General features: G+C 38.8%; 1 protein-coding gene across 3 annotated transcripts; it reads right to left on the bottom strand.

Annotated features, from left to right (window-relative positions):
- Positions 1–1,496: 1,496 nt before the first annotated feature.
- LOC122401316 (calcium-binding mitochondrial carrier protein Aralar1) lies at positions 1,497–26,230 on the bottom strand. Of its 3 annotated transcripts, none has more exons than XM_043403385.1 (18): positions 25,926–26,230; positions 9,432–9,488; positions 7,745–7,887; positions 7,512–7,627; positions 7,286–7,425; positions 6,990–7,136; positions 6,490–6,631; positions 6,312–6,405; positions 5,838–5,873; positions 4,859–4,949; positions 4,652–4,727; positions 4,314–4,432; positions 4,068–4,238; positions 3,798–3,938; positions 3,433–3,627; positions 3,184–3,286; positions 2,373–2,463; positions 1,497–2,127 (listed from the first exon to the last, which is right to left on the bottom strand). In XM_043403385.1, exons 3-18 carry the CDS (start codon positions 7,852–7,854, stop codon positions 1,935–1,937), a joined length of 1,965 nt encoding a protein of 654 aa, XP_043259320.1. In that variant the 5' UTR covers positions 7,855–7,887; positions 9,432–9,488; positions 25,926–26,230; the 3' UTR covers positions 1,497–1,934. The 3 variants fall into 3 exon arrangements, with proteins under 3 accessions (XP_043259320.1, XP_043259318.1, XP_043259319.1); XM_043403383.1 differs by having other exon boundaries at positions 25,930–26,230; XM_043403384.1 differs by lacking the exon at positions 5,838–5,873 and having other exon boundaries at positions 25,930–26,230.
- Between the last annotated feature and the right edge of the window lie 819 nt (positions 26,231–27,049).

Below are 27,049 nucleotides of genomic sequence, written 5' to 3'. Positions count from 1 at the left end.
GCAATTACGAGCCGACAAACGCTTCGTGTCCAGACGGAGCGCCGTTACTCGTCGAGATTTACAGAGCGCGTATATGTATATATCCCGTTTAAATAGTAAATATCGAACTGCGGGAGGGAGCCATTTCATTGTTTTTCAAAGCCACTTTCGACGAAAAATCATTGCGAAATTGATCGACCTGATCGTCGGAAAATGTGAAAGATACTCGTGTACGCCGCGCCAGTGACAGAAAAAGTCAATTGGAAACCGCAATAACGTAACCATAAACATTATCGATGGTCGAAATAATCAAAGATGAGTATCATGGACGTTTCGGAGCATCTTTCGATCATTTCCACGATCGACTGAATAATTTCTACAGTATCCTCAGCTCACGGAGTAAGATAAAAATAGCTCGAAATTCATGAACATCTAGAGACGAAGGATCCAGTCCTTATCGTTTGAAACGCTGCTTTTCGAGGTCTCGATAAATCTTTACTTACAAATAGAGCGAGATATTTTTTTTCGTGAGCTACATCGCGGGTACGAGAAAGCTACGCTCACGTTGCTCCGAAAAAAGCGAACGAGAACGTTACAAAATATCGTACGAACGCAGTTACAAAGAATCAGAACGTTTCGTTGTTCCAGCGAGAACCATTGTCGGAGTCGGGGCAGAACTAGGTAGAACTACGATTGCTCGAATATTTCATCGGTGTTTTAAATATCATTGCTCGAATATTTGAATACAGAAAAATTCGGCAAGTAGCTGTAGCTCTGAACAAGACTCGAAAAAACACGGAACGTTCGGAGGTTTCTGCGTTCACCAGAAAAGTATAGCGTCTACTCTCGCTGCATGACGGAACAAAGAGAATGCCACGAGTAAATTCGCGTAATCGAACCATCGGAACTTCAATTGTCGTTTGAACAATATTGTATACTATGCTACTGAAAAACGAATGGCAGTTGCGACTAGAAGAACAGTAGAAAGGAAAAGCGAAATTGTCTGTAACGATTCTACCAAGTTATTTTATAAGTCTTAGCGTATTACGAAAATAGTCTCTTCGACAAACAAGCATATACGTTTCCGCGTGTAAAAAATGGAGAAAGTAAGGTGCTCAAGGTTCTTTTTTCGCGAATAATGAATCAAAATTGTAGATTCATTCGTGAACCTAAAATTTCAATTTTAGTTTTTATTTATAACATATTTTTTATCGATAATAGAGGATTCAATGTTTATGCATCTTTGTTTGGAAAAGAATTACGAGTCCCAGTTTCCGTAATGAAGAGTAGGGAACGTTCTGCTTCTCCTTATCGCCAATCCATTCGAGATTTACGAGCGCGTAATCAATACCATAAGCGTAAAAAGGTGACAAAGAACATGTAATAGTGTCCTTAGGCTAAACCGTTTTATCTTCTTGATTCATCTAACCGAGAGTTGCCTGCCAGCTGTCTCTCAGCGACGATCACCGAATAGGTTGTGCGCGTTGACGTTGTTCTATCGTTATCGATTCTAGGACTCTTGTTTCCCTTTCACGGCACGCCGATTAAGAGAATCCTACGATTAGATCCTGCTGCTCCACTTACTGCTTCTGTGAAAGTATTTCTTCGTTTCCTCGAATCAAGATATGCTTTAGGTTCGAACATAAATTTGGAAAAAATTACTAAGTTCCTCGAGGTTTCAATATTTCTGCGTCCGAATTTCGTTCGTTTGGTTGCCATAAATTTTCTCTAAAATCGGTTTCCTCGTGTTCCGACGTTCCGAGACTCCGTACAAAGGTTCTGCAACTCCAAGAATGCATTGTCTCGATATTCCTCGGTCAAAGTCGCGCTTGACAACGCAACAAGTTTCGCCAACGTCGATTGATGACAATAGCTCGAAAGACTCGGATTTACTTGGTTCGTGGTGTTGTGGAGCTCGTACTCGGGTTTCGTAATGGCGGGAGGTTACTACAAGCTTACTTCTCTAGCTCTAATTCTTTTCCGCTGGTTACCACTTGGAACCTGGGTAGGCAAAGACCGAACTTCGATTCTATACCCGTAAAGATGGGCAGAGCTATTTGGTAGCCGCCTATATGATCAGGGTTCGTTGATCGAATCTCTTGCGCTACACCTGTAGCAGGTACCTTTTGTTCCGACCCTGTAGGTCGTCTGAAAACAACATTTCTTATTTTTATGCGCGCTGTTTAGGATTTTTTTAATTCTTTCGAAAGCTTCGGGAGTAATTTCATGCTAAATCTCGGATTTTTTGTAGGTATTTCTTACAAGAAAACACGAGCGGACTTATTACACAACCTAAAGGGTACCAATTTTCTTGAGAGAGTCGGAAACAAAGGATTTTACGCTGTTCTTGAAACTCGGGACGACGTTCAATTTAATTTAAACTGTATGCTTACGATCCTCCGAAGTCGACTACGAAAAGCCTCTGCAAAAGCTCATAGGTGAAGAGCGTGACACCAAACTGCGGCGATGATCTGAACACTCGTGCTGTAAAATAGAAAAAAATTCGTACGAATAACAACGGCTCGAAGGTTGTTCCGTTCCTACACACTGGAGCGTGTTCTTTGTCCGAATAAAGATTTGCGGAGTGATATTTCGGCGCCCTTGAAAAGTTACGTTCAATGAATTGTTATAACGTTACTCGAGGCTTCCTCAAACTTAACATATAAAATTAAAACCAATATCAAACAATAACAAAACATTCTTCTTCCTAAAAATAGAATTAAACAACGGTTGTAAGAAACTTGTATGAAATGATGAGGAAAATAAGTCACATGAAAAGAACGAATCGTGCGATGCGATGCTTTCGACGAACCACCTTGAATACAAACAATAAACGCATCGAGGAGAAAATCAGGAATAACACGAGAAAGTGAAAAAAACCAGTGGATTTCGCAAAGGAAAATTAGATGGGGAGAAGAAACAAAAAAAAAAAGAAACAACGAGACTGGCAGGCAGAGAGAAAAAGAAGTACTCACTTAGAAGTAAGTTGCCAGGTCATATTGGAGAGGAAGTATAGTCGAAAGATGCGGCAGGGAGCCGATCCCCGCGCATGCAATCGACCAAATCAAAATATATTACTAACTCTCTTTATATCGAACTTAAAATAAATGTCACATCCAGGTATAGTTAACAAGCTATCTTACTCTTTAAAGTACGAAATTACCTATAAACCTGAACTAAAACAAATATAATAGAATCTCATACCTGTGGCTCCTTTCCAGAACGCCCTGGCGCCTTCCTCCTTGTAAACCTTTTTCGCGCAATCCATCAAGCCACTGTAAGTGGTCTGGCCTTCCCTAGCTACGACCTACGGCACAGAACGGTGGCACAGGTTTTCAAATAATGAGAGGTAATTATATAGATACATACGTATACACGAGACAATTATAATTCGGTATAGTTACTGAACAAAATGACATAAGGGAATGATCGATTGGACGTATTGAAACGTACTTGTAATCTCGTTTTAATTACATCTGCAGGAGTGACCAGCGCTGCTGCAGGCACACCGGCCAGCGCCCCGGAAACGAGGAGCGACAAAGGTGTATTGTACCCTCCTTCATCCGCCAGTCGTGCTTTCGTGTGTGCGTACATTGGGAAATAGATAGCACTGAACGGAACGTCCCGTAGAAAACAAGCTCTCGCGCCCTAAAAGAAGCGAAAACGTAGACGAGAGTAAGGTCATTTCAATTTGAGGAGTAAGATCTGTGTCGGAATTATTCTTTTGAAAATTGTGCCACGAGCCCAAAAAGATTAATGTTCTTTTAAACTATGGCGTGGCCTTAAAAAGTTTGAGAACCACAGCCTTAAACACTCACTTTGTACAAACCAAAAAGTCCTAATTCTTTGACAACAGCCCATGCTCTGACTTTCGAACCCCCAGCTATTTCTCCAGCTACCTGCAGCCGAATCTTCACAATCTCCAAGGGATTTGTAAATATTACCTGAGATCCACCTGCCTGTAAAACAAACGGGAGCTCTCAGAAACGATGTTGAGTATCCTAATACTCGTCGTGGGCGGGAAAGGTAGGCATACGCTTCGTTAAGATCAAGGGTCAGGTACTAGAATATGTTCATCGATCACTTACACAGGCACCGGATATTATTTCCCCGTAAAGGGGCAAATTGCTGTTTTTATCCATGAACTTATCTCTGACGAAGTCGTTGACGGTCAATTTGATTGCTTTTTCCGGAGCAACGCCCATCAACTGAGGTAACAAACCTCTGTAAAGGCCGAAGAAACCTTCGTGTCGGATCACCTGTCAAACGCAAAACACCAGCTTCATGATTAACAATGCAGGCAGTGTTTCATGGCGAGACTTTTCGATTCCAACCTTTTTCAAGCAATCAAAGCTGTTTCTGTACATAAGCTCGCCGACAAGCGATCCAGTCCTCTGGTTCTGCATCCTCGTCTTCACCAGGTCGATCGGGTAGACGGCCGTAGCGCCGACCGCTGAAGAAAATATCCTTCGTCTAGCTCTTACTTTCAACTGTACTTTAATCGTGTCCACTCCGCGAGGAGCAGGCATTCAAAAGCTTAAAATAATTTATCCCTAACTATACAACGGTGTTTGGATATTTGAAAAGCAGACGAACTTAATGAATCGGCAATCCTAGAACGCTTCACGGCTGTAAAGAGAAATGTCAATATACCAAGAGCCAGTGAACATACCTCCGCCGATAGATCCAAGCAGGAATCGATATCCGCTCTCAAGTATTTGTACGATCACGCCACGCTCGTCCGGGCTCTGGAATGGCAATAATACTGACTATTGAACAACGTATCTGACACATTCTGAGTAATTGTGTGCAATTGTTTCCGGGAATGTCTGACTGCCATCTGACCGGCGTGAACAATCTTCTCTTTCGCCACACTTACCGATACCGCCTTAATCTCGGCGAGACGTTTTGTTATTTGCTTGAAATACTGCTCAGGTGTAATAGCCACGAGATCATTGTATACAATTTTCCTGAAACCCGAGAAAATGCCTGCTCAATAACGTGTGCCGTAGCTCTCGACGGCGATGAAGCGTTTAAAACATGGGGGCAAGGTGGATGGATGGATCATTTCCCTTAAGAATCTAGGGGACACCGGGCCTAGTTGACTAATGATCTAAGTATACTAATTCTGTGCTTTTGTTCACCGTATTGAAACAAAAGAATGTACAATTTGTCGTGTAATGTGCTGCTGCATCGAAAATGTGTTCCAAGCAGAAAATTATGCCTGTTTGCCTAAAGGAATGTATGAACTTGTGGTATAAAACAAGTTAACAAAATGCTACCGGTTTTGTTCATAGAAATTACAGATGTAAGAACTTAGTTAACTATCCTCGGTCTGCCCTATAGTTTAAAAAATAAAAATAAAAGATGGTATCTAAGATGGTCGTTATGCAACACGTCGATGGCACTGCTTCGAGCGATACTAAAGATATGTCCTGGCAATAGAGTTCCTCAAACATGTCCTTAAATCTGTCATAGCATTGAACGGGGAGAAAAATGGAATCGTTAGTGCCCACGGTGTGCAAATATTTGCAGATACCATCGTCCTAAGATAGATGCTGAAGAAAGTAGGTGAGACAAGTGTGATTATCGTTACATGTACATACAATTACATTGACGAAAGGAATGGGAATTTTTGCCCGTAAAGACGATAAACAGGGAATTTAGAAAAGAACATTTACGAGTTTTCGTTATCTTTTGCGTCGAAGGAGTTCTCAAACGTATTTTCTAAATTCGTTGTTTGAGCGTTTTTGTTTTTCTGTGCGCGGAAAAATTCCCGTTGCTTTCACTTGTAGCCAACGTATGCATTATAACAGATTTATATAGCACGTGATTATTCTTGTAATACAAAGACGCACCCAAGCCGCGTATCTGCCTCGTCATCTTCCGTAGATCTGATCCAGGCAGCGTAAACACGTAAACAAATATATTCAATCATAAAAAACTTTAATCATCGCTCACTGAAGATCGGAAAGAATTATGTGACTAGCTTTTGTTTGGTAGGCATAGAAGGCGATTAGAAATGATTCTCTTGATAGGGATAGTCTCCATCTTCTTTTGCCAAGATACGAGACACTCGACATATGGATGATGACGATGTGTGCTTGCTGATGCAACGATAGCATTACGTGACTTTCATTACGTTCGTACGCTTGTTATTCTTATTGTTTTTCGTTGACCAGGTCAGCGTGGAAAATATTTATCGCATTCGGCTAACACCCAGATACTGAAAATACTGTGTTCTTTTTTTCCTTTTTTACTGCGTGCAGCCGAATTACTCGTTCCACGTGACCAATCGACGTTGAAGTGCTTTCAAGCTCGTAGTTACTCACCCAGTCTGATGAAGAAGGTCGCAAAGTTGGAAGAGAATGTCCACCTCCAAGGGTGTAATCTGCGACATCATTTGTGCGGAATGAAGGAACCTCTCTGAAAACATTAAAACGATTACCCTCGGTATTGCAAAACATACTCGAATGTTTCCAGCGTATGTACAAGATATTTTTCACAAACCCTTGGTAACCTCTTCGAATCGATGCCCATTCGTCGCGTTCAAGTAAATACGTTTTATGAGTTCCATATTATTCAACAGAGAATTGAACGCCATGAAGTATGGAAAGCTGACCTTCCTACCCGTCTGGCCGGTACTAGTGGCCTGTATTCACGTTCCATTCGATTACTTGTCTTCCGCTTGTGTCTGAACAGACGCCATTCCACGCCAAAATTAACACTTCTTGGAATAACATTTTTAATTTTACCTTGCAGACCAAATTCATGAAATTTTCTACTGGATCAATATTTTGTTGTCAGATAATTGGATGCAACTCTTTTAACAAATAAATCGAGCCAATTTCGACCAAACTTAAATTGTTACTCCAAGTAGAGTACATTTGGTATGAAACAACCCCGAGGAACGTGAGGTAAATGTATCAATAATAACTGAATAGCAAGTAGACTGGTATTTGCAAATCAGTTATCTGTACATTTATACCTAAACGCAATTGGTAACTTACGGCGACTAAATTATCCTTCACGTCCTTGGTCAGCAGATGACTCTTGATGCTGAGCATTATATCCTGAAAGTCTAACGCAGAGATAAAACCTTGCCCGTCCTTGTCGAATTTCTTGAAGCCCTCTGTCGCGTACTCCTCGTGGAAATCCTGGACAAAAAACAATCGTTTAATCCTCGAACGGCGGACGCGACATACAAATGCAGGGTCATGTTGACAAAAATATTTCTGCATCACGGGTCAAAATGGCTCTGCATTCCCTGTACGAGGTTTAAACGAAAAGCCTGACGAGAACTTACGTGCAAGAATTGACTGAACTCCGCGTAACTGATCAGTCTCTGTTTATCTTTTCCGAAATAAAGTTTAATGAAACTGCTATCCATGTTGAAGGGCATCCGTAGATGCAGCTCCGTTTTCCGCATCACCTCAGCGAACTCGTCTTGGACAGGAAAATCGAAGACCGTGAAAACTCGTCGCTCGTTAATCGACGCGATCGAATCGAACTTACTCGTAGATTTTACTTACCAAACGCAACCATTCCATTTCCATTAGTGTCGAACAACTGGAAGGCTGTCTTGTACAGGGCATCCGGCACACAGAGCAGTCCTTCGAATGCTTGAAACTCGGCGAACGATATGAGCCTGAAAGTATCAACGGCAAAATTAGATTGCAACAAACTCGGTTGCGCGATCAACTTCTAACGAAATTTAAATTGGCAAATATTCGTCGAAACTTCGTCTACAATTTTTGTCACTGACCCATCTTTGCTGGTATCGACGATCCCGGCGAGCAGCTTGACGGAATCCGGATTGTAGTCGGTATCTGTGTAAAGGCCAAGGTAACTTCTAACGAAGTCGGACGGGGTCATGAACCTCTCGCCATTCTTCTCTTGCGAGGCGTACTGTAATTTCCGGGGAAACACCATTATTTCACCCCCGCCCCATCATCATGCAACCGTGTTCGACGTCTTAAGAATCGAGCGTCCAACCAATTTTAGTCAAAAGTTGTTTGGAAGAACGAATAGATTCGACATATCCGCAATCCATGAATAATCGTCCACAAAATTTGCGAATAAAAGAGAAATTTGACAGTCAAAAAATCTAATCAGATGAGATTAGAAGGACAGATAGTTATAATTGTCGATATTTTTGGGTTTGTTTAACGATACCAAAGCTAACAAATGTATTTTCCTTTTCTTAAAATAATTATACAAACTGATAATTAACGAGGTTTCTAATAATTTAAAAAGTCCGTGCCTGACAGTGACAGATTTGTGCAATAATAATGTTACGTAACTAAATGTTATTAGATCTTATTTGATACATATTGCTTTAAGCTTAGGAAACTGAGGTTTCATTTATTTTTAACTAGCTTTCGCCGTGGCTTCGCACGTGTAGACGTCAGTTAAAAAAAAATACAAATATCTAAAATTAGGTGTGTTCTATATCACAGAGTAGTGAATAAATTTTTATCTATATACAGTGGTAGTGAACACAACTGCATATTGAAAACATTTTTTTATCGTTGTTACTTCCTTTTTTTAATTTTTATAAGGTACAAAGTTGACTTTTACGACTTTGGCATCGTTAAACGAATCCGAAAATATTAATAATACTGGAGCAAAAACGAAGTTACAAATATGCCTGCGCTTTACAGATTTATTTAGGTCAATTGTTTGAAATTAAAATAGGTCTAATATCAATATTTTTCTTGAATGTATTTTCGAAATATTTAAACGCGAAGCTTTCCATCGAACACCCTGTATATATATTATTATCCCACAAGATAATTTCCTATTTCCTCTTACATAAATAGCGATTAGGTGAAGTACACATGATGCTATAATAAACAATGGTAAAAACGAGAGAATAATGACTGAGATATTTAACATTAAGTGTAATATTACAAGCTTTATTAATACAAATTCTAAACAATAGACAAATTTTTATATTTATAAGCGGATGACTCATTCTGCCGTTGTTCTATCTCGCGCACACCCGATATATCCTGTTTACTCTTCTCGTAAAACGGTAAATCAAGCTTTAACACGAGATAAAAAAGAAAGGTCGATGTCCGAAAACATAACGCGACATTTGCGGTTGGAATGTCATGACAACGTGACATTTAAGTTTTCACAACAGACAAACATCCTGATATCCAATATCATGGCGTTAAACGTTCTGATTTTATGTTACATGACGATGGACCTTCGCTATGCCAATGGCAGCAGAGAGGAATGCTTTTTAAATGGCGGATATGGTATTTGAGGTATTTATAGGCGCAAACAAAGTTCAGAAGACACAAACAACATTTTCAAACATTTTAAGTAAATGAATACAAGACACGAATGTGTATTTATATTTTTTAGAAGAGAAAAGAACAGAAGCCAAATAAAGTTTGTCCAAATCTATATATCACGATAACAATAAATCAACTTGTCTTTACCTGGTTAAATATTTCATGGAGGCGTTCACTGTTCGCTCGCTTTAGATATCCGGAACCCTAGAAATTGAATATTCCAGATTAGTATTCAGCAAAAAGTACTATATTAATAAAAAAGAGAAGTTATAAATTGAAATGGAAAAGCTGAAGGTATTCAACGAATGGCGCCGATTGCGAACGAAACCTGCAAGCTCTGCATCCTTTTTCTCATCTTTTAGTGCCGTTATTCATGATGCCAGAATTAGATGGCGGGCGATTGCAAGTTTACGGACTCGATTCTTTTTCGAGCAATTTAATATTGTACACTGATACGATAATATTATGTAATCGTATCATCGAACGAAAGCAATTTTTAATAATGTCTATGAACCTCGGGTTATCTGCGATAATATTATATATATCATCGCATGATACAAAAAGGTTGCATTTACGCACGTAGCTACGTCGCGTTGCGTAAGTCGATAATTCAGTTAATTACATCAATTTCATGCGATTTCTGTATTCGTTGACAAATATTGAGCAATCGTCGAAACTTCATTATTACTAGATGCATAATTCTGGCTAAACTTTGTCCCAATATCTAAAATTACCCTGTACATACGATAAACTGAAAATCGTAGTTCCACCTGTCCATTGCGTTAATTTTAAATTCATGCATGCGTGGCATTGTATCAATCGAATTACAGAACAAAGTTCAAAGACGAGGCTGGGTTCAATCGAGATATGAACTTAATAACATTAGTCTAGAAAGGATTCATCCGAACAGCCCTACTCCAGCCGTGGCCATTTAGAAGATTCTACGCGGAGAATTCGTCGCAAGAGCCGCGACATAATTTCGTGGCGGTCAAAGGCGAGCCGAAGAATCAAAGGATCAACTCGTTTCGTTCGGAGACTAAGAATTCAATTTACAACTCGCGCGACACGCTGCGCATTTAACTTATTGTACGCAGCTTCGAAACATTATCAATGCGTGAATGATAACTTATTTGAAAAAAAAAATTAGCTTATAACTACACAATTAAGTGCACATTAGACGGTAATGGGTTAGGTGCTAAGTGGTTACGTCTCTCTTGCCGTGAAGATTAGATAAGACACCAAGTTACATCGAGTGGGAGCAATAACTAATAAATTTTCCATACAATTTTATCGACTCCAACAATGAGTACAGGGTGATCCACAAGTCGTTCGATCGTTTAACAATTGATTTACTTCTTTGTAAAATTTTTCTTCGGTATTTTGATAACTTATCCGTTGAGAATTTGATTAAGAAATGTTCACCGCGAAACTATATATAGAAATAATTAAATTTTATTTCCACTAGTGCTCTAACACATTGTTCTAACGCAGAGAGCACTCGCCCATTAAAAATGGGCGGCCATATTTAATAAATGAAAGTTTATAATGGTGGAACGACTTATGGAGCACACTGTAATAACTAATCTAATTCTGACAGAATTGGTCGTAAACTGCGAGAAATTCACGGCCTATCGGTTCGTAGGTTTAGCAGAGAGTACGGTGCCTACGCACGAAGATGATCAAATCTGCAACGAGTAATATAGACACAGTGTCACGTGCCGGTCACGTGACACTATTACATACACTTTTCACGGCCGTTCCTCGCTCGAGAACTTGACGCAGAAAATAATGCAGGAATGATACAAGCCACTCGACGGACGTGCCAGCGTTGCGAAGACGATAACCCGACACGGTTTGCTCGCTCGTCGCACCAACAATAAGGATTACTTACTGACAATTAGGTGACATCGAATCTATCACCGAACCTACTAACGAATCGCGGACACGTTTCGAAAATGAATACGCAATCTTATCCAAACCCGGGCCAACGCGACGTGCAAACATTTTTGGAACGATTCGCTTGTGACACACCGTATGACCCAGTCAATCGTAAGCGAAACATTACGGTCTGAATCGTAATGTTTTAATCATGATGAGTAGCTTAAAAAATAAATGGTACTATGATTGAACGCGTGGACGAAAATAACAGGTCGCTTGCAATCGGCGAAATGAGAATACAATGCAACGAAGGTTGTTAGCTTTGGCGCGAAAAGCGATCTAACGAGAACGTACCATAACGTAACACTAGATTCGCTCTTCGAATTCCTTTAATCGAAAAGGAAGAAATAAAAATAGTCCAACGTATAACGGTAACTCGAAGATGCGGATGGCGTGAATTCTTTCTCCAGGAAGAAGCGTCACGTGCTCGCGGAAATTAGCATGCTTGACGGCGACAGCGTGAGTGGAATACTGGAGAAGAAGAAAGAGCAGAAAAAAAACGGGTCAGCAGATGTTCTTAAATAACGCGGAACGGTATGTGCGTCGTCACGCACGTGTTGGATGTGAGTCGACGGACGAGAACGCGACACCACGACCTGTGTTCTGCGCGCGAAAGACACGACGAGACTGAATCGGTTCGCTTCTACAAAAAGAGACTGTGTCTTCTTCGGCTCCCTCCTACGCGTGCTGTCTATCTGCAAGAGTTGGGTAAAATGTAATCTGATTAATGCAATTCCACATTATGTTTCGTAAATGTTAGTGGTCCGGTTACCGATCGCTATTATAATTGTCAAATACTACCATGAGAGACTATATAAGTGCAATTACAATTGTAATCGTTAATCGCGGTTCCAGATTACATTTTGCAACCCTTACAAAATAATCCCGACCAATACAATTACTTATAATTGTAATGATTCATCAGAATTCCATATTACATTTTGTAATTATTTAATACTTTAATATAAATGATATTTGTTGCTGTGGATACGCGTCTAACACTAAACAAACGTGACCTCAGACGAACAATGCTTTTGCTAAGCCCCGAGATGAATCATTACCTTAAATTAAAAACGCAAAGGTGCCGATGATGTTAATGAAACTGCATCCTGTCTTAAAAGTGTCGTCATGATAGCAAGATCCGTCGATTGGGTTCGCATGTATAGACTCAGGAAACTAGTAACTGTCCACAGTGTCTATCATATTATGATACAACAATCCAATGTATTATTCAAACAAACATTGTAGAACAGCAATTATATTTGACAAAAAGCGTGATGAATTGTGTCTATATTGCTGTAATGTACCTCGTTATAATAAATACATTGCTGTATATTGAACTTCCATTATTACTTAGAAGAAAATCGGACTGGAATGAGTCGAAAACTTCGGTATTCATTCTGTAAATTATGTACTGCCTTTATGTAAAAATAATAGAAACAAAAACTCGTTGCTCTGATCAGCCACCTGCCACGTAGCCGTGATTTCAGATTATGTTCCTCTTTTTTCCCCCCAATAGTTAAGTCGGCGTCAGCACAAGACCTCTCACGCCCCACATTTTTTCTTTCCACCGATTTTATAACCGCTTATCTTGCGTTTCGACTTTTTCCTCCTCGAGTATTCCTCCTCCTAATTCTATTATTTCTCTGCCTCTAGGAATTCATGCCTCAGACATTTTTTGTCGGATTCCTCGACCGTTCTCTAAAACTATATCCGATGTTTAAGAGTCCCCGTCCTTGTTCCTCTTCTTTCAAACCACTCGTCGTGTATGAAAAAAACTTTACTGCTTCAATACTTTCAGTAATTTTATCATACCATGATCTTTACAGGTTTTGCACTTCAAATTAATTTGTTTGTAGATCATATTCGCCCTATTGCAAATTAAATCCATCTTGTGAGTAATTAAGCGAAACGATACAATGTCATTTTGTCGTTTTTCGTGATTTCACCTTATAATTAGCGAACTAGCGCTCAAAAGAATAAATCAGTTTCTTATCTAGATACTTATAGATTAAAACTGGAATTATGCTATGGTTATAAGTCTTAATTCGAAAAGATAATCTTCCTTTTATCTGAATTTGAGTCATCTTTCTTTTTATAGAGGAAACTAGTTTCATTTGTCGACGCCAGTGGTGGTCTTTGTTCATTGTCAAGAGCAGGTATTTTTACGCGTTTGCAAGCGCGTGCTTGGCGCAGAGATGCCCAACCGGTCGAACGCATAGCTTCCTGTATGCGTCGTTCATTTTGCAAGGCGACTGTGTTACGTAACCGACGAGCGAACAGGCTGAGCAGCTCCGATCGCGAATAACACATGTCTAGTTTATTTGTCGATATTCGCTAGTATCACACATCGGCGTTTTTAATTAACATGATAACGATCAAACGGTGACACGAGTCACTCTCTGATTCGCATCGATTCATTCGAGAATTCTGAATTAACCGGGAATCTTGGTGCCTCCGATGGCCCTCGAAAAGAGAGAAATGGCTTTTAAGGTTCGAACAATTTCATTGTGGCTGTCGACGATTGAAAGGCAGGGTCAACTCGAAGCAAAAAGCTGACAATTTGATTGAGAATCCCTGGATCGGTAGTTTAATCTTCGGTGACGTGGCTATCACACAGCACTGATTATGCTTGCACGATTTTGAGCGCTAAAATGACTGCGTAAAGCCTATGATTCCGACAATTAAAAGTGGTAGCGTACCTTTGCGTACAAATACTGTGTATACTTTCCTCGCACATGATACCCGAATCGTAAATTTTAATGAAATTTCTCTGTACGTTACACACAGTTATCCTGTAAGAACGTGTACAAACTCTATACAAGATAGCGTTGTCTTCAAAACGTTCGCTACTACCTTAATAATTTTATTCTTAGATATTTTTCACATCTTATATCTTTCCTTATTGTAGTAACAACAATCTAATTCACAGTAATATATTTAATAATATAAATGAACTCTTTTGCAGATCATATTCACCTTATTGCAAACCAAATTCATCCTTTTGAATACATGCGCTAATAATTTTAATTTATAGTACAAAATGGCAAATATGGTCTATTTACATTTCATTTATTTACCGAGACATAAAACAGAGTACTGTTGTTGCAAGTATGCGACGTTGGTCTGTGACGAAAATCGACGTGCCACAAATATGCGAACGTGTTAATAATGTCCCTTGATCGCGAAACTGACAGAACGTGAATCGCAAATGTTCTTTCACAAAGGGAGGAGTAATCAATAAGATAATGGTATGACGCCCAGAGGATTTCCTGCTCGTCCCATACAATTTATGTGGTCTATATTAAGTCCATCGTTCAATTCTCCGTTGTTCCCGCTAAACGCGTTTCAGTATCTAAAAGAAAAATGTAATCGTGGTTTATGAAACGAACATAAACTAGCGATACGGTTTAAAACGGCAAGCAATCAAATTAATTTACGACTCAAAGTAAATTATTCTTTCTTTGTTCTTTCGGTGGTCCGTGGCGCGCTAAATACCGATAATCTGAAATTACACAGCTATCTAAATTTAACGGTAATTAAGAAAAGAATGTTACGTAACTGCGGTTAAAGGCTCGACGTTTAAAATCTACAGATAAAACATTTATTTTATATATGTATATTATTTCTAGGTGTTAAAGGACACCTTTTAAAATATTAACTTGAAATTATTTTTTAAGTTTAATCATTTTTCCTCGAAATTCCATGAAATATTAAGTTTAGATTTTTACACGGTCGTTTAAATTTCTGAACTAAACTCTACTATAAAAGTTTCGCGCATTAAACTGTACCTAAGTATCGCAATACAAATTAAATATTCCTTCTTCAATTACAAACGCGTTTACGGAGTCCCTTTAGTGGCCTGTTCTGGTTTAGGTCTGGATGGCTTGTATTAGGACTCGACTATGGAACAACACAAGCTATTCTTGCATCACTCGAGACCCTAATATCAACTATCTATTTATAAGTATCTTCGTCGACTGTGGTTTCAATAAACGCCTCATCTGGGCTTCCGATTATAAGTCTCAGGGACACAGATTGTTCTAACGCCCACCGTGGAATTATATTTCAAAGGGTTCTCCTACGCCAGGGTCTAAGAAAAAGAGGTTTGCTCGCGACTGGTTCACTTCGACGCTACTGATAATAATGTTGCCAAATTATGCATACAGTAATATCCGAATAAATAGCAAATAAAATCGAGACTGGAATTTTCCACGTATACGTTTGGAAGAACATATAACTAAAAATAACACTCGTAGATAAGTATTGATACGTGAGTGTCACTGTTTTAAAGTTTGCCCGAGTTATTTTTCATGATGGAAAAACTTGGACCTTGCCAAACATAAATAATACATCTATTACATAAATAAATGTTCCAATCATCCAAATTATTAGCGACATCACCATCCTCGATGCGACAAACTTAAATCGTGATGGACAATACTTTTCATGTTTCTGACTCTTCGGGCCTGCCGTTCCGAGCGTAGACCCTTGCTATCGGTTTCAACAGGCGGAGTCAAACAGCGCAACAATAGGGCCGCTTTTATGACTTGCCACTCAAGCCGAGACGTCTTCGCCGAAAATCAGTAAATTTCCAAGCGCTATATCTTGAAAACTAATGAAAATCGGGTAAATAAATTGCAGGTTAATGAATTCGTATTGAAAAACACTATCGCATGATCCAAAAAAAAATATATAGCTCCATTTAAAAAACGAAACTTCATCATCGTATCTTTGACATTAATAACATAAATAAAATTTCCGTTTACGCCAGAATAAAGATCCTATTTTATCCTGCAATTTTTATATAAACAATTTTTCCGTATCATCAATAGTTATTGCAGTATCGCGACTGTCACACTTTAGCTGGGACACCCTGTACATATACAGGGTGTTCGGCCACCACTGGGAAAAATTTTTATGGGGTATTCTAGAGGCCAAAATAAAACGAAAATCAAGAATACCAATTTGTTGATGGAGGCTTCGTTAAAAAGTTATTAACGTTTAAAGTTCCACCCGTAATGAATTTTTTTCTCGAAAATGCGCAGGATTTCGGGAATATGTCTACTCACCAAAAATAATTGTAATTGACCCCCGCAATCGAAAATAATTTTTCCAGAACGAATTGAAATTTTTTTTTCGTCGAAAAATTTCTGCATCTACCCGATTTTTTTTCTCGAAATTGGGTAGGATTTCGAAGGTATGTGTGTTCATCAAAAATCATTGTAATTGACCCCCGAAACCGAAACTAATTTTTCCAGAACAATTTGAAATTTTGTAATTTAATTGTTAATAACTTTTTAACGAAGTCTTAGTCAAGAAATTGATATTCTCGACTTTCGTCTTATTTTGGCCTCTAGAATCTCCGATTAAAATTTTTCCTAGGGTTGGCCGAACACCCTGTATATGTACATCCGAAACGAAACCCTTGCATATACATATGTATGTAGACGGGTGCCACAATATTCTTGAGACAAAAGCGAATTTAACGTCCACGATAAATGCAATTAGTTTTATGTTTTCTAAATATACATACATATACAAATAGTCCAAGCAGTGATTTTAAAAGCAAGATTGGGACGTAATAAAAGTACAGTTGTATGTCACCCATTGGAGGGAAGGGGGGCTAAAGCGTTCTTTTCCAAGGATCGATAAATTCATGAATAAATGTTTAATCGGCGTAACCCAACTCCCTGCAGGGGTTTAACGATTCGAAGGGGTTCTCCTCTTTCATTGAGAGGCCATTTGCGCGGCAAATCGCTGCAATGAAAGAAAAGAAGCAACAAGTGTCTTTTAAGGGACAAGGACGCGTACAGATAATCTGACAAGAGTAGCTACCGATGTATGATTCGTCATACACTCGGATCGGACGGTAGCACAATGCACTTAAAAGGCATCCCGTAACACAGAGGTGCGCCTAATGCGGTTAAAAATGCATCAGTGTGCTATCGCGAAGCGATGGATTTCAATCGGTGATCCGAACGGATAATCTCAACAACAACAAGATCACACGTTTACGTAATGCGTCACACAGAACTGGTATTCGATAATACGATACAATTAATACTAACGTCATCATTATTGGATATTATAATCTGTAATTTATGTAATTTAACTCCGCAAAACTTTCACAGATTTGTATTTTATAATTTTATCAATGTCCTCGGCGATTGAAACACTGCAATTCTAATTATATTTTAGTGTCAAAGCACATCAAATTTTGAATTTTATAGAATTAAATAAATTAATAAATATAAAATATATTTATTTAAAATTATAGAGTTGGACGAATGTTGCTTTTTAATAAAAATAAAAAGGAATAGTTTGAGTTATCCGTGAGAGATCCGTGATTTCATTGCGTCCGTTTAAACGCGTCCGTTATTTCCAAGAATATTTCATTGCCTCGTTATTTCAAATAATAGGATTATTATTTCCAGTTAGTTTCGTGAAACATGATAACTTACAATATCCTGTTACGCGGGAATAACTTTGAAAATGATGATTCTATATTTAAAATAATGAAGTAATGAAATACTTCAAACTGTGAAATAAGATATTTAAGGAATACAATAATGGAATAAGTTATGTCAGAAGTTACAGGAGCAAAATCGACCCTAGGGATATAAAATTTGAAAATATATTTAAAGAAAAAATTACTTTCCAATATATTTGTAGAATTTCAAATAACATTGCTTGAAAAGTGCCAAAATCTGGGTAGTCAATTGTGCTCAAAGGAATACGCAGATGATGAAATGATCAACTATTTCACATGACGTATGTGTTAGATCGGAAACAGTAATCGATAGAAACGATTTGGTTAACGGCTATCCAGACACTGCGACGTAGAATATCTAATAACGATGCTGAACATTGCACCTCAATTCTAATGCAAAAAAGAAACGTTAATGTTCGTTTCTCGCTGAAGCATTCAAGAAGATTAAGCGAATTATTCAGTTACCGTAGTATGAAATTGGCAGTAATTATGGACTGTTGTAAATTACTGCAATCAGATTCAACGAGACAAACAGGATCTTATGCACGTTAAAGAAACAGAGCTGCAAGATCAGTGTCAAATTAAATGAAAAAAGAAATCATTTTCTAAGCCACTTTCAAATTGTTACATTTAAATGTACATATAATATTCAGTGTAGTTTGGAAATGGTACAAACGAAAATAATTTATTTTACTACATAAAAAATTGAGAACCTTGATGAGGTTCGGATCTGCAGCCTCGCCTAGCTCCCATTAGCCATGCTTGTACGAACCACGAGGATAAAATAATGGACAATAATTAAGTAGATTCTTTACTGTTCCTCTTCCATCGAAGAGTCTGGCTGTTCTACATCAATCTTCTCTTCGTGTTCCATGTTACTTAGAAACCTAGACTTCCGTTCTACAACTTATACTAGCCCAGCGGGAACATATTGCCAAGATTAATAAGATCTTTTGGTAGACTATGCAATTTTCGATCACGAAACCTATCGAAGCTATCGAACACTGCATTCCAGACCGGGGAAAGAACTTAAGAAAGTAGAGGCGACACAAAGAAAACTGGGAAGCTGACCTCTTCGTAATCCTCGTCGTTATTCTGATACATTCTCCTTTCGTCATTCGCTTCCAGTTTAACGATCGCACCTTTGGACACTTCTTCGAATCACTGATCGCACAGAAAGCAACACACCTATACCGATGGTCGATTATCGATCACATGTTCGACCCGTTAAACGAACGACGGATCACCTCCAGAACGAGCAGTTACTTCGAGGACGATCCACGCGTGACTGGCGTCGGCTCACGGTGAGGTTCCCGACGCAACTGGTGCAGGTTCACGCACCGGAGGGAGGTGGACACGAGGTCCACGACCCGCTTACAGGGAAAACTGTTACAGGAAAGCCCCAGATATATCGCAGCCTCGCGAGTGAATCTCACCGCGGCCGAGAGAATTTCAGTCTTCGGCCGACTCCGAGCGAACGAATGTGGCCAATTCTTACCAGAAATCTAAAACAATTGGAAGAGTTAACAATGTTACGTTTTTCAACATGTTCGTGTACGCCTAATAAACATTTTTATTTTAAAATATATCTTACAAGTTACGATGACTGACGGAGAGGGACGTTTAAATTTCCTTTCCTCGGAAGACACTGTTCTGGGATTAACCCTTTGAGAACGGACACTACGGAGAAACGTAGTAAAATAACATGTACCTGAAAATTAATTTATTCGGTACGTAAATGCATAAAAACATTTTATCTATGCAGACATCGCCTCTAAAGGGTAAATCTCGTGATTTCTTTGAAGGACCCGTTCGATACTGGCGTCCATGTTCATTTACAGAGAGAATGGGGCGGAAATTCAACGCGATTCCCGCCTTTCAACGGCCTACGTGACTTCGTGCACGATCTCGAGGATCTTAATCGGTTTCCCGCGTCATATCCTGCCACTTATCATCGTCGAAGTTGTCCGTCGATACTTGATCTGTTTAGGATCGGATCGCAGTCGGGTTTGCGTTATTCGTAGATAAATCTAGTCGAACCACAAGATTTTGCACCCCACGACTGCGGATGTATTTGGTTCGTCTGCATAATCGGGTCGAGTACGCCAGGAATTCGTTGTTAGAATCGATTCTACCGCAACGTCGTTTCTGGTTGCCAAATTTTGCTGATCTAACGAGCTACGGCGGCCCGCGAAAGTAACATACAACTATCAAGATTATACATGTTTAGTTTGGACAGTACAAGCTTTACTCGTTTACTTATTTCTATAGAGCCATTGTGATATTTTAAACCAAACGGTGGAAACTTTTGCACACGCCTAACGGATATAAATAATGTACAACGTTGGAAGGAGATACGGTCGACGATGTCGGAGAAGAAAATTGATGAAAGGATACGTGTTTTCAGCATTCCAGTGTAAAAGACCGCCTTAAGCGTGCTCTTCCAGAGACGAGATAAATTTTCAAAAGATCAAACATCGACGTTCGGCTGAACAGCCCACCGCAAACTTCGTCTCTGAATTGGATGGATTTACCGGAGAATAATGGCGGTGGCAAGATAATAATACCCATGTATCCAGGCCTCGTGTACGCGAGCGGAATTGGGTCAATGCGAAGGGAACAGTTGAATCCAGGATGAATCTCGTAAAAGTGCCGGTCGAACGACGACATAACTCGTACAGCTTCCCAAGCAGTCGGAAACGCGGCAAAAACGTCTCTCGTTATTTAAAAAAATAATGCCGCGTTTGCGGGTCAAGGTAAACGCTTTCCGCATTACTCAAACAAGTCCGGGTAACTGAGTCATGAGAATTAAAAGTTCTAATTTCTTTTTATCCAATGGACAATTCCTGTGTTTCCAAGGAAGCGTTTACGATATATTTTAAAGTGTTTCACTCGATACTTTCGCCCCTTGTTACTTTTTACTCCTGTTACGATATAACTGTTCACTCTTCCGGGTTTCTATAGTACAATATTGCAATATTTCTAGATCACCCACTGTTCTACGAAAACGATGCATCGGTAAAAGGAAAAATTGTCCAGAATCTATGCAGCATCGAAAGGTCGTCTGGTGCATTTCCAATTACCTGTAAGACAGAGGGCGAAATTAGAACAGGAATCCGTTAGTGCCGAATGGAGAGTACCTCAAAGATGAAATGGCGTCTTTAGGCACCTATCCAACGTAAACGTAATAATACGTGAGCTTGTACCTCATGCAGAGAGATAGCAAGGAAGTATTTATACTGCTCCCGGTGTAAATTGGACTAGTTCAATTGTATTCGATTAACTGCAGAGCAATCCCCCTAATACTAGTTTTTAGGAAAAAAACGAATAAACTTAGAATCCCTCAACGTACAATTTAATTATAAATAACTTCTCAAGCCTATACTATTCAACTTTATTTAAATTTCTCCGTGCATACGATGCTCACAAGGAAGAACAGACTTGGTTTACAACTTCCCGACGAGCTTCATTATTGTGAAACTTGGCATAAAGAACTTACGACGAATCGGACTCGTCACTGTACGACAATGGTGAATAAACGACTATGACGATATGAGTTTACAGCAAGGAGAGTAAAAAATCATTCTCCATCTGCTAGGCTGAACAATTTAGAAACAAGATAATTACGACTCGTAGTCGACACACAATGCATCGGCGGCAGACAGTTTTCTGAATAAAAGCGTAAAAATTACTATTGTTACCGACGATATTTCTAATTGTTCCGACCAATTAAATACAACAAATACCAGAATATAAGAACCTAACTTATCTTTCTTTTTTGTTCAGGAAAAATTTACAATTAGTTCTTTTAAATTCTATGGGCGTAGTCGACGTTCTGAATGGAGAAATAAAAATGTTAGCCAAGCGACAGAACTCGAAATTGGTATTTATACGATACGCTCAAAGTGATCAGAGACGTCAGCATTATATTCGTTCTCTTTTTCTTTTTTTTCACATTATCGATCGTCCGGGTTTGCCTGGCCGATTCAGCATTTCTGAAGCATTAAATCGCAAGTGTTCCGCACCGTTTACCGTTCAATAACAACGTAGGCCTGCATCCGCGGATGCTGACGATAGTTTCGCGTGGAAAAATGCCAGGGACGACATTTAAAAATTTTTGACACAGAAAAAAAAAGGCGAAACGACATTCGTCGAATCGAGGCGAATCATGATCGGTACACCGAGCTTTGCGCAACGCTGTTTGCACAAATTTGTACGGAGCTCGGAATTAGCACGGCCTGAAAATCTCGTCGCAGTATTTTCGGTCCGCGTACCGCTCTAGTAAAAGCCCCGCGAAATTTCGCAAGATTCCAAAGGCCATTAAAACTGGAGATGATTTCGAACAACTGCTCTGAGATAATTAAGGGGTAACTTAACACTTTACGCGACCACAAAATCGATTTTTCATTTGTTCGCGGTCTTTTTACATTTTTCAACTTTTCTTAACTGGCTACCAAACTATGGCGACAACAGATTATAATTTTAAGGTATAATTATTATTATTCATTATAATAACGACGAACTCGATCAAAGATTTTATAAAAAACCCGATATGAAATAGAATGTTTCTAATATGGTGCAATGAATAGAATTTCCCCGGTCATCTTTGTACGATCCAGCGATAACCAATATTTGTACGGGACGGAGAATTATTCGAAATTTGAATTAAATACAAGCTTGTTGACGACGACGCACCGATTATCTGAAATGTTTATCGAGAATTACAGAGAAAAGCAACGACAGATGATTATTGTAATCGTATATAGACAGCGACCGGTCAGTGATTGTACGTATCAATATTTATCCAAATTTATCGTGACGTACACACTGCTTATACAACGAAAAAAGAATACATAAATTTTTATTATAGAACTACGCTCGCCAGGAAAACAACGTCATATTGCAAATAATTACTATTGATTTCGTGAGAAAATCTGTAGACTTTTGTTACGAGAAATTGCTGATTGCATATTGCCTAGTCTCTAATAATACTTTTCTTTTTGTAATACAGATTTTATTGAAAGTTATCAAGAAAGCATTACACAGCTTTCGAAACGGTGATGTATTTTTAGTCAATCTTAACAGCCTTTATACAGTGAATAAACAGTGGGATAACACTATCGTACAAAGAATTAGGCTCCTCATTCACATAGAAATGTCACTTTTTACTACGATCCTTTTTCATGCGATAAACAGTTACGTGGCCTCGAGACCTTACGAAATCGAGAGCCTCCGATAAAAAAGATTCGTTGGGGGCTCGACAACATGGTCGGAAATAATAAACAACAAACAATTTAACCCGGCCGAAAAAAGACATAAACAAAAGAAAGCACGCATCAACGATAAACGTACTTGAGAACGGTCTATACAAATAAACGTTCCTCGCGTGTTGTTTCATCGATTAAGCGTTGTTTACCAACAGGGTCCAAAATGCTTAAAACAATTTCGAAATATAGGCATCGCTTCACGGAAACTCGCACACCATTGAGAATTTCTGCATTATTTTTAATAGCTGCATAGTTCTATTTAATTCAAATTCTAATTTTTTAACCAGAATCTGGCTTCTAGTTTAATGACCAAAACTATTTGTTTGGGCAATAAGGAACTATACAGGGTGTTCGGCCACCCTTGGGAAAAATTGTAATGGAAAATTCTAGAGGCCAAAATAAGACGAAAATCAAGAATATTAATTTGTTCATTGAGGCTTTGTTAAAAAGTTATAGAAACATTTCCGACCGCACAGTATATTTTCGGTAAAGAATTTTTTTCTCGAAAGTACGTAGGATTTCGGGGGTATGTATATTCCCCCAAAACGATGGTAATTGACCCCCGTAACTAAAAATAATTTTTCCAGAACGTTTTGCAATTTTTTAATTTTGTCGAAAATTTTATCCACCTACTTGAATTTTTTTCTCGAAAGTGCGTAGGATTTCGGTGATGTGTCTATTCACCAAAAATGATTGTAATTGACCCCTTCAACCGAAAATAATTTTCCCAGAACGATTTGAAATTTTTTAATTTTGCCGAAAAATTTCAGTACCCCTGGGTCGATTTTTCTTAAAAATCCGTTTTTCATTTTTAATAAATTTGTTAAACGTCCTACGGAAATTTTGTTTCGTACTTTTTTTTAGATATCCATGAGCTCTACTTCCATATTAAATTTCATTGAGATACGTTTACAATTGTAGAAGTTATGGACGTTTGAAGATTGGGCCATTTTTATGAGGTTTTTCTCACTTCACGGTGTTAAGGAACAACTCTTCGAATATTCTTGGAATTTCTAAATATTCTTCATTAAAATACGCGTTGTTTGCCTTTCAAACATTGAAATCCTCCAATTCGTTTAGAAGTTATGACATTTTAAACAATTGCATGCGAGGAGGCATTTGTGGCCAGAAATTATATTTTTGATAATGAATTTTTCTCTCGAAAGTGCGTAGAATTTCGGGGATATGTATAATCACCAAAAACGATTGTAATTGACTCCCGCAACCGAAAATAATTTTTCCAGAACGATTTGAAATTTTGTAATTTAATTTTTTAATAACTTTTTAACGAAGCCTCAATCAACAAATTGATGTTCTTGATTTTCGTTCTATTTTGGCCTCTAGAATCTCCCATTAAAATTTTTCCCGGGGGGTGACCGAACACTCTGTATAACTATTCAAAATAAATCTATAACTATTAATCATTGACTCCATCAGTTTTTAATCGCCAATTAATCAGCGGACAGTCTCATTGATGATAGAACTTTCAATTTTTTCTGTAACTTCCTGTACTCTCATAACAAACGCTGAATTAAACCTGAAAATTAAATTCGTTAAGTTCTGGATTTGGTAATTCGTAGTTTCATACAATTGAAAAAGTAAAACACTTATTAGTACAAAGAACGTAAGTTCTGTTCTAATGTGTAACAAAAGTTTCGCTCGGCTCTTGAAAGTATTCTTTAAACAATACCGATATAGTTCGTAGGAAATCTCTATCGTAACGGAAATGGGATTTGAAATTACGACACGGAAGGATTAGCACGCTCATCACGGTCAAGGTGATCGTAAGTGGCTGTGTCGGTTGATTTGGATCGAACGCCTGCATGCCCCGCATTCGTTTCTGCGTCTCTAAAATTAGGACACACTTTGAGCGATTCTACTACGACTTATATAACTTATGCGCCAAAATTCTTTTACGGCAGGGTTGCTGCACAGGTCAATCTTCATTTCGCGACCAATACACTTCAATTTTTCTATCTTCGATACATCTTCTAGTTTCGACACGAAAGCCTTATACTTGTTAAAACGTTAAAAACTTGTTACCACTAACATTGTCGTAATATTTTTATCTACACAGCATTGTTTTGCGCATTATCTTCCCTACAATTAGTAGGAAATTACTTCATTATAATTTCTTATCGTTCTTCAATGTTTGTTATATTTGACTGACTGCATAAAAAGGTCGTTTTTCCTCAAAGGCAAACTAATTTAGCTCATTTTTAGGTGCATACATTTATTTTATCACCATTTCTCATGTTTAATTCTGCTTCTGTAAAAGGTAATAAAAGATTTTTGTTCAATATTAATCGATAATAACAAACTCCCTGTGCATGAAACAACTCTTTTTAGTCAAATTCTAGTGCAACAATATGCAATTGACTCTATTTCCGTTTTATACGGTACAGGACTAGACGGGGATAGATCCTAGATCGAGTCGTTATGTCTTACATGCAGAGCTTTTAACGGGGTGATCCTTTTATTAAAAGCACGACGCGCGACAGGATATTAACAATCACCATCGAACGTCATCCGGTGTCATCGGGACACCGTGAATATAGTTGTAGGAATTTGCGATAAAAGGGAGGTCGTGGTTGAAGATACCGAGATCGAGAGTGAGGGTTGCGGCTGAAGTCCCGGTGACCTCGAAACCAAGACGGCCTCGCGGCCGGAGACTCGAGAGGATCGATATTCGCACCGCCATTCGTGAACACGTCTGACTCGATGCAGATGTCACTCGGCCAGTGCCGCTTCCGTCTCCGCGGCAAGGCTCGAAGGAATAACGAGCTAGCTGCGAATTAATCGTTCGAGATGTAGACAATCACGATTTAAAGATAAAAATAAAAACGAACCGAACGTATCGTTCAAAATTGGTTGTCTGTAAACACCTCGATCGATGCCGACGAAAAACCGACCGTTACGAGATAAAAGATCGGCAAAACTTACCCACCTCTTCGCAGGATGCTTGAACAAGAAGCAGGTTCTTCAACATTCCCAGCAATAGGAAGTTTACTACCTCGATCGTCCCTGCACGAGTTCACACGAAGTAAAATGATGCTCCTTCGGAGGGCTGGTTCGTTCGTTCGGTTCTTTCTTTTCTTTTTTTTTTTCAAATCGTACACCAGCCGTTCGGCAACACACTCTCACACACACACAGTCACACCAGGCCACTCCACAGTAGAACCCTTTATGAGCTTCTTCTCCGCTGATCTAACCAAGGAGTTGCGACGCGGTCTACGAAACGCTCACCTGCTCTTTGAAAACACTCTGCAGAACGGAAGCTGCCATGCTACTGCGCGAAAATCAATCAGCTAGCGCCATCTGGGCGGCCGTGATCTTTCGCCCAACGGCTCACGACTGTTGGCGCCACTGACACCTCGATAACTGCAGTGTTTCGTTATCGATTGTACGTTCTAAATGAAAAAAAATTTATCCTTGTCCTTTTGGAGATTAATTTCTTTTATTTTTATGTCTATACCGTCTTGGACTATCCTCGACTACCTAACTGTCTTACAAATTACGAATACATGCTCTTAGGAACGAATGCGTCGATCGCTAGATTCTTGGCGGGAAAAAAGTTCGTTGTGAACAGTCGCGTTTACGATGTTTCAACGTACTTTTTCTCAAAGTTTTGAACTAGATCCTTCAATGATGCACTGCATACTTTGAGGTACAATATATATCTCAACAATAGAAACCTATGTTTTAAACGTACCTTGAAACAACATCATTGCGTTAATTGTAATTTTGTAATGCAAGAAACTTGCAATTTGTTCGATGAACGGTTCCTTCCATTGAATCCTACAATTTTTTCATAAAAGTTAAGGTTTCCACGCTTTGACGACTGTTCTATGGACGTGTATGAATATTTCATACTGCTTGCGACGAGCTTCTGCGAAGTTACAGCTCGATACATACGTGCAACTGTATAATATATAATTATTAACAGTTATTATTAAAAAATTCTCTCTTGGAACTGTATGGAACGTCTACGTCGAAATTTAATTTAACGGATCAATAATCGTAGGTAACGGTGCTCTAGAAAAATCGAAACGGACGGCCATCTTGGA

This window comes from Colletes gigas, unplaced genomic scaffold (assembly GCF_013123115.1).
Source record: "Colletes gigas isolate AHSC1104 unplaced genomic scaffold, ASM1312311v1 Colletes_gigas_Sc00023, whole genome shotgun sequence".
NCBI lineage: Eukaryota > Metazoa > Arthropoda > Insecta > Hymenoptera > Colletidae > Colletes > Colletes gigas.
The sequence above is the reverse complement of the archived record's forward strand: the minus strand, read 5'-3'. Positions and strand labels throughout refer to the sequence as shown.

What these genes read in the sequence shown, in the direction of transcription:
- LOC122401316 (XM_043403383.1), bottom strand. Translation starts at nt 25,971, where the DNA reads ATGTTGAAGAACCTGCTTCTTGTTCAAGCATCCTGCGAAGAG. An exon ending in GCTTGGATCTATCGGCGGAG is followed by an intron (nt 4,433 to 4,651) that starts GTATGTTCACTG and finishes TATTTTCTTCAG; the next exon opens with CGGTCGGCGCTACGGCCGTC. An exon ending in AAATAATATCCGGTGCCTGT is followed by an intron (nt 3,939 to 4,067) that starts GTAAGTGATCGA and finishes TTTGTTTTACAG; the next exon opens with GCAGGTGGATCTCAGGTAAT.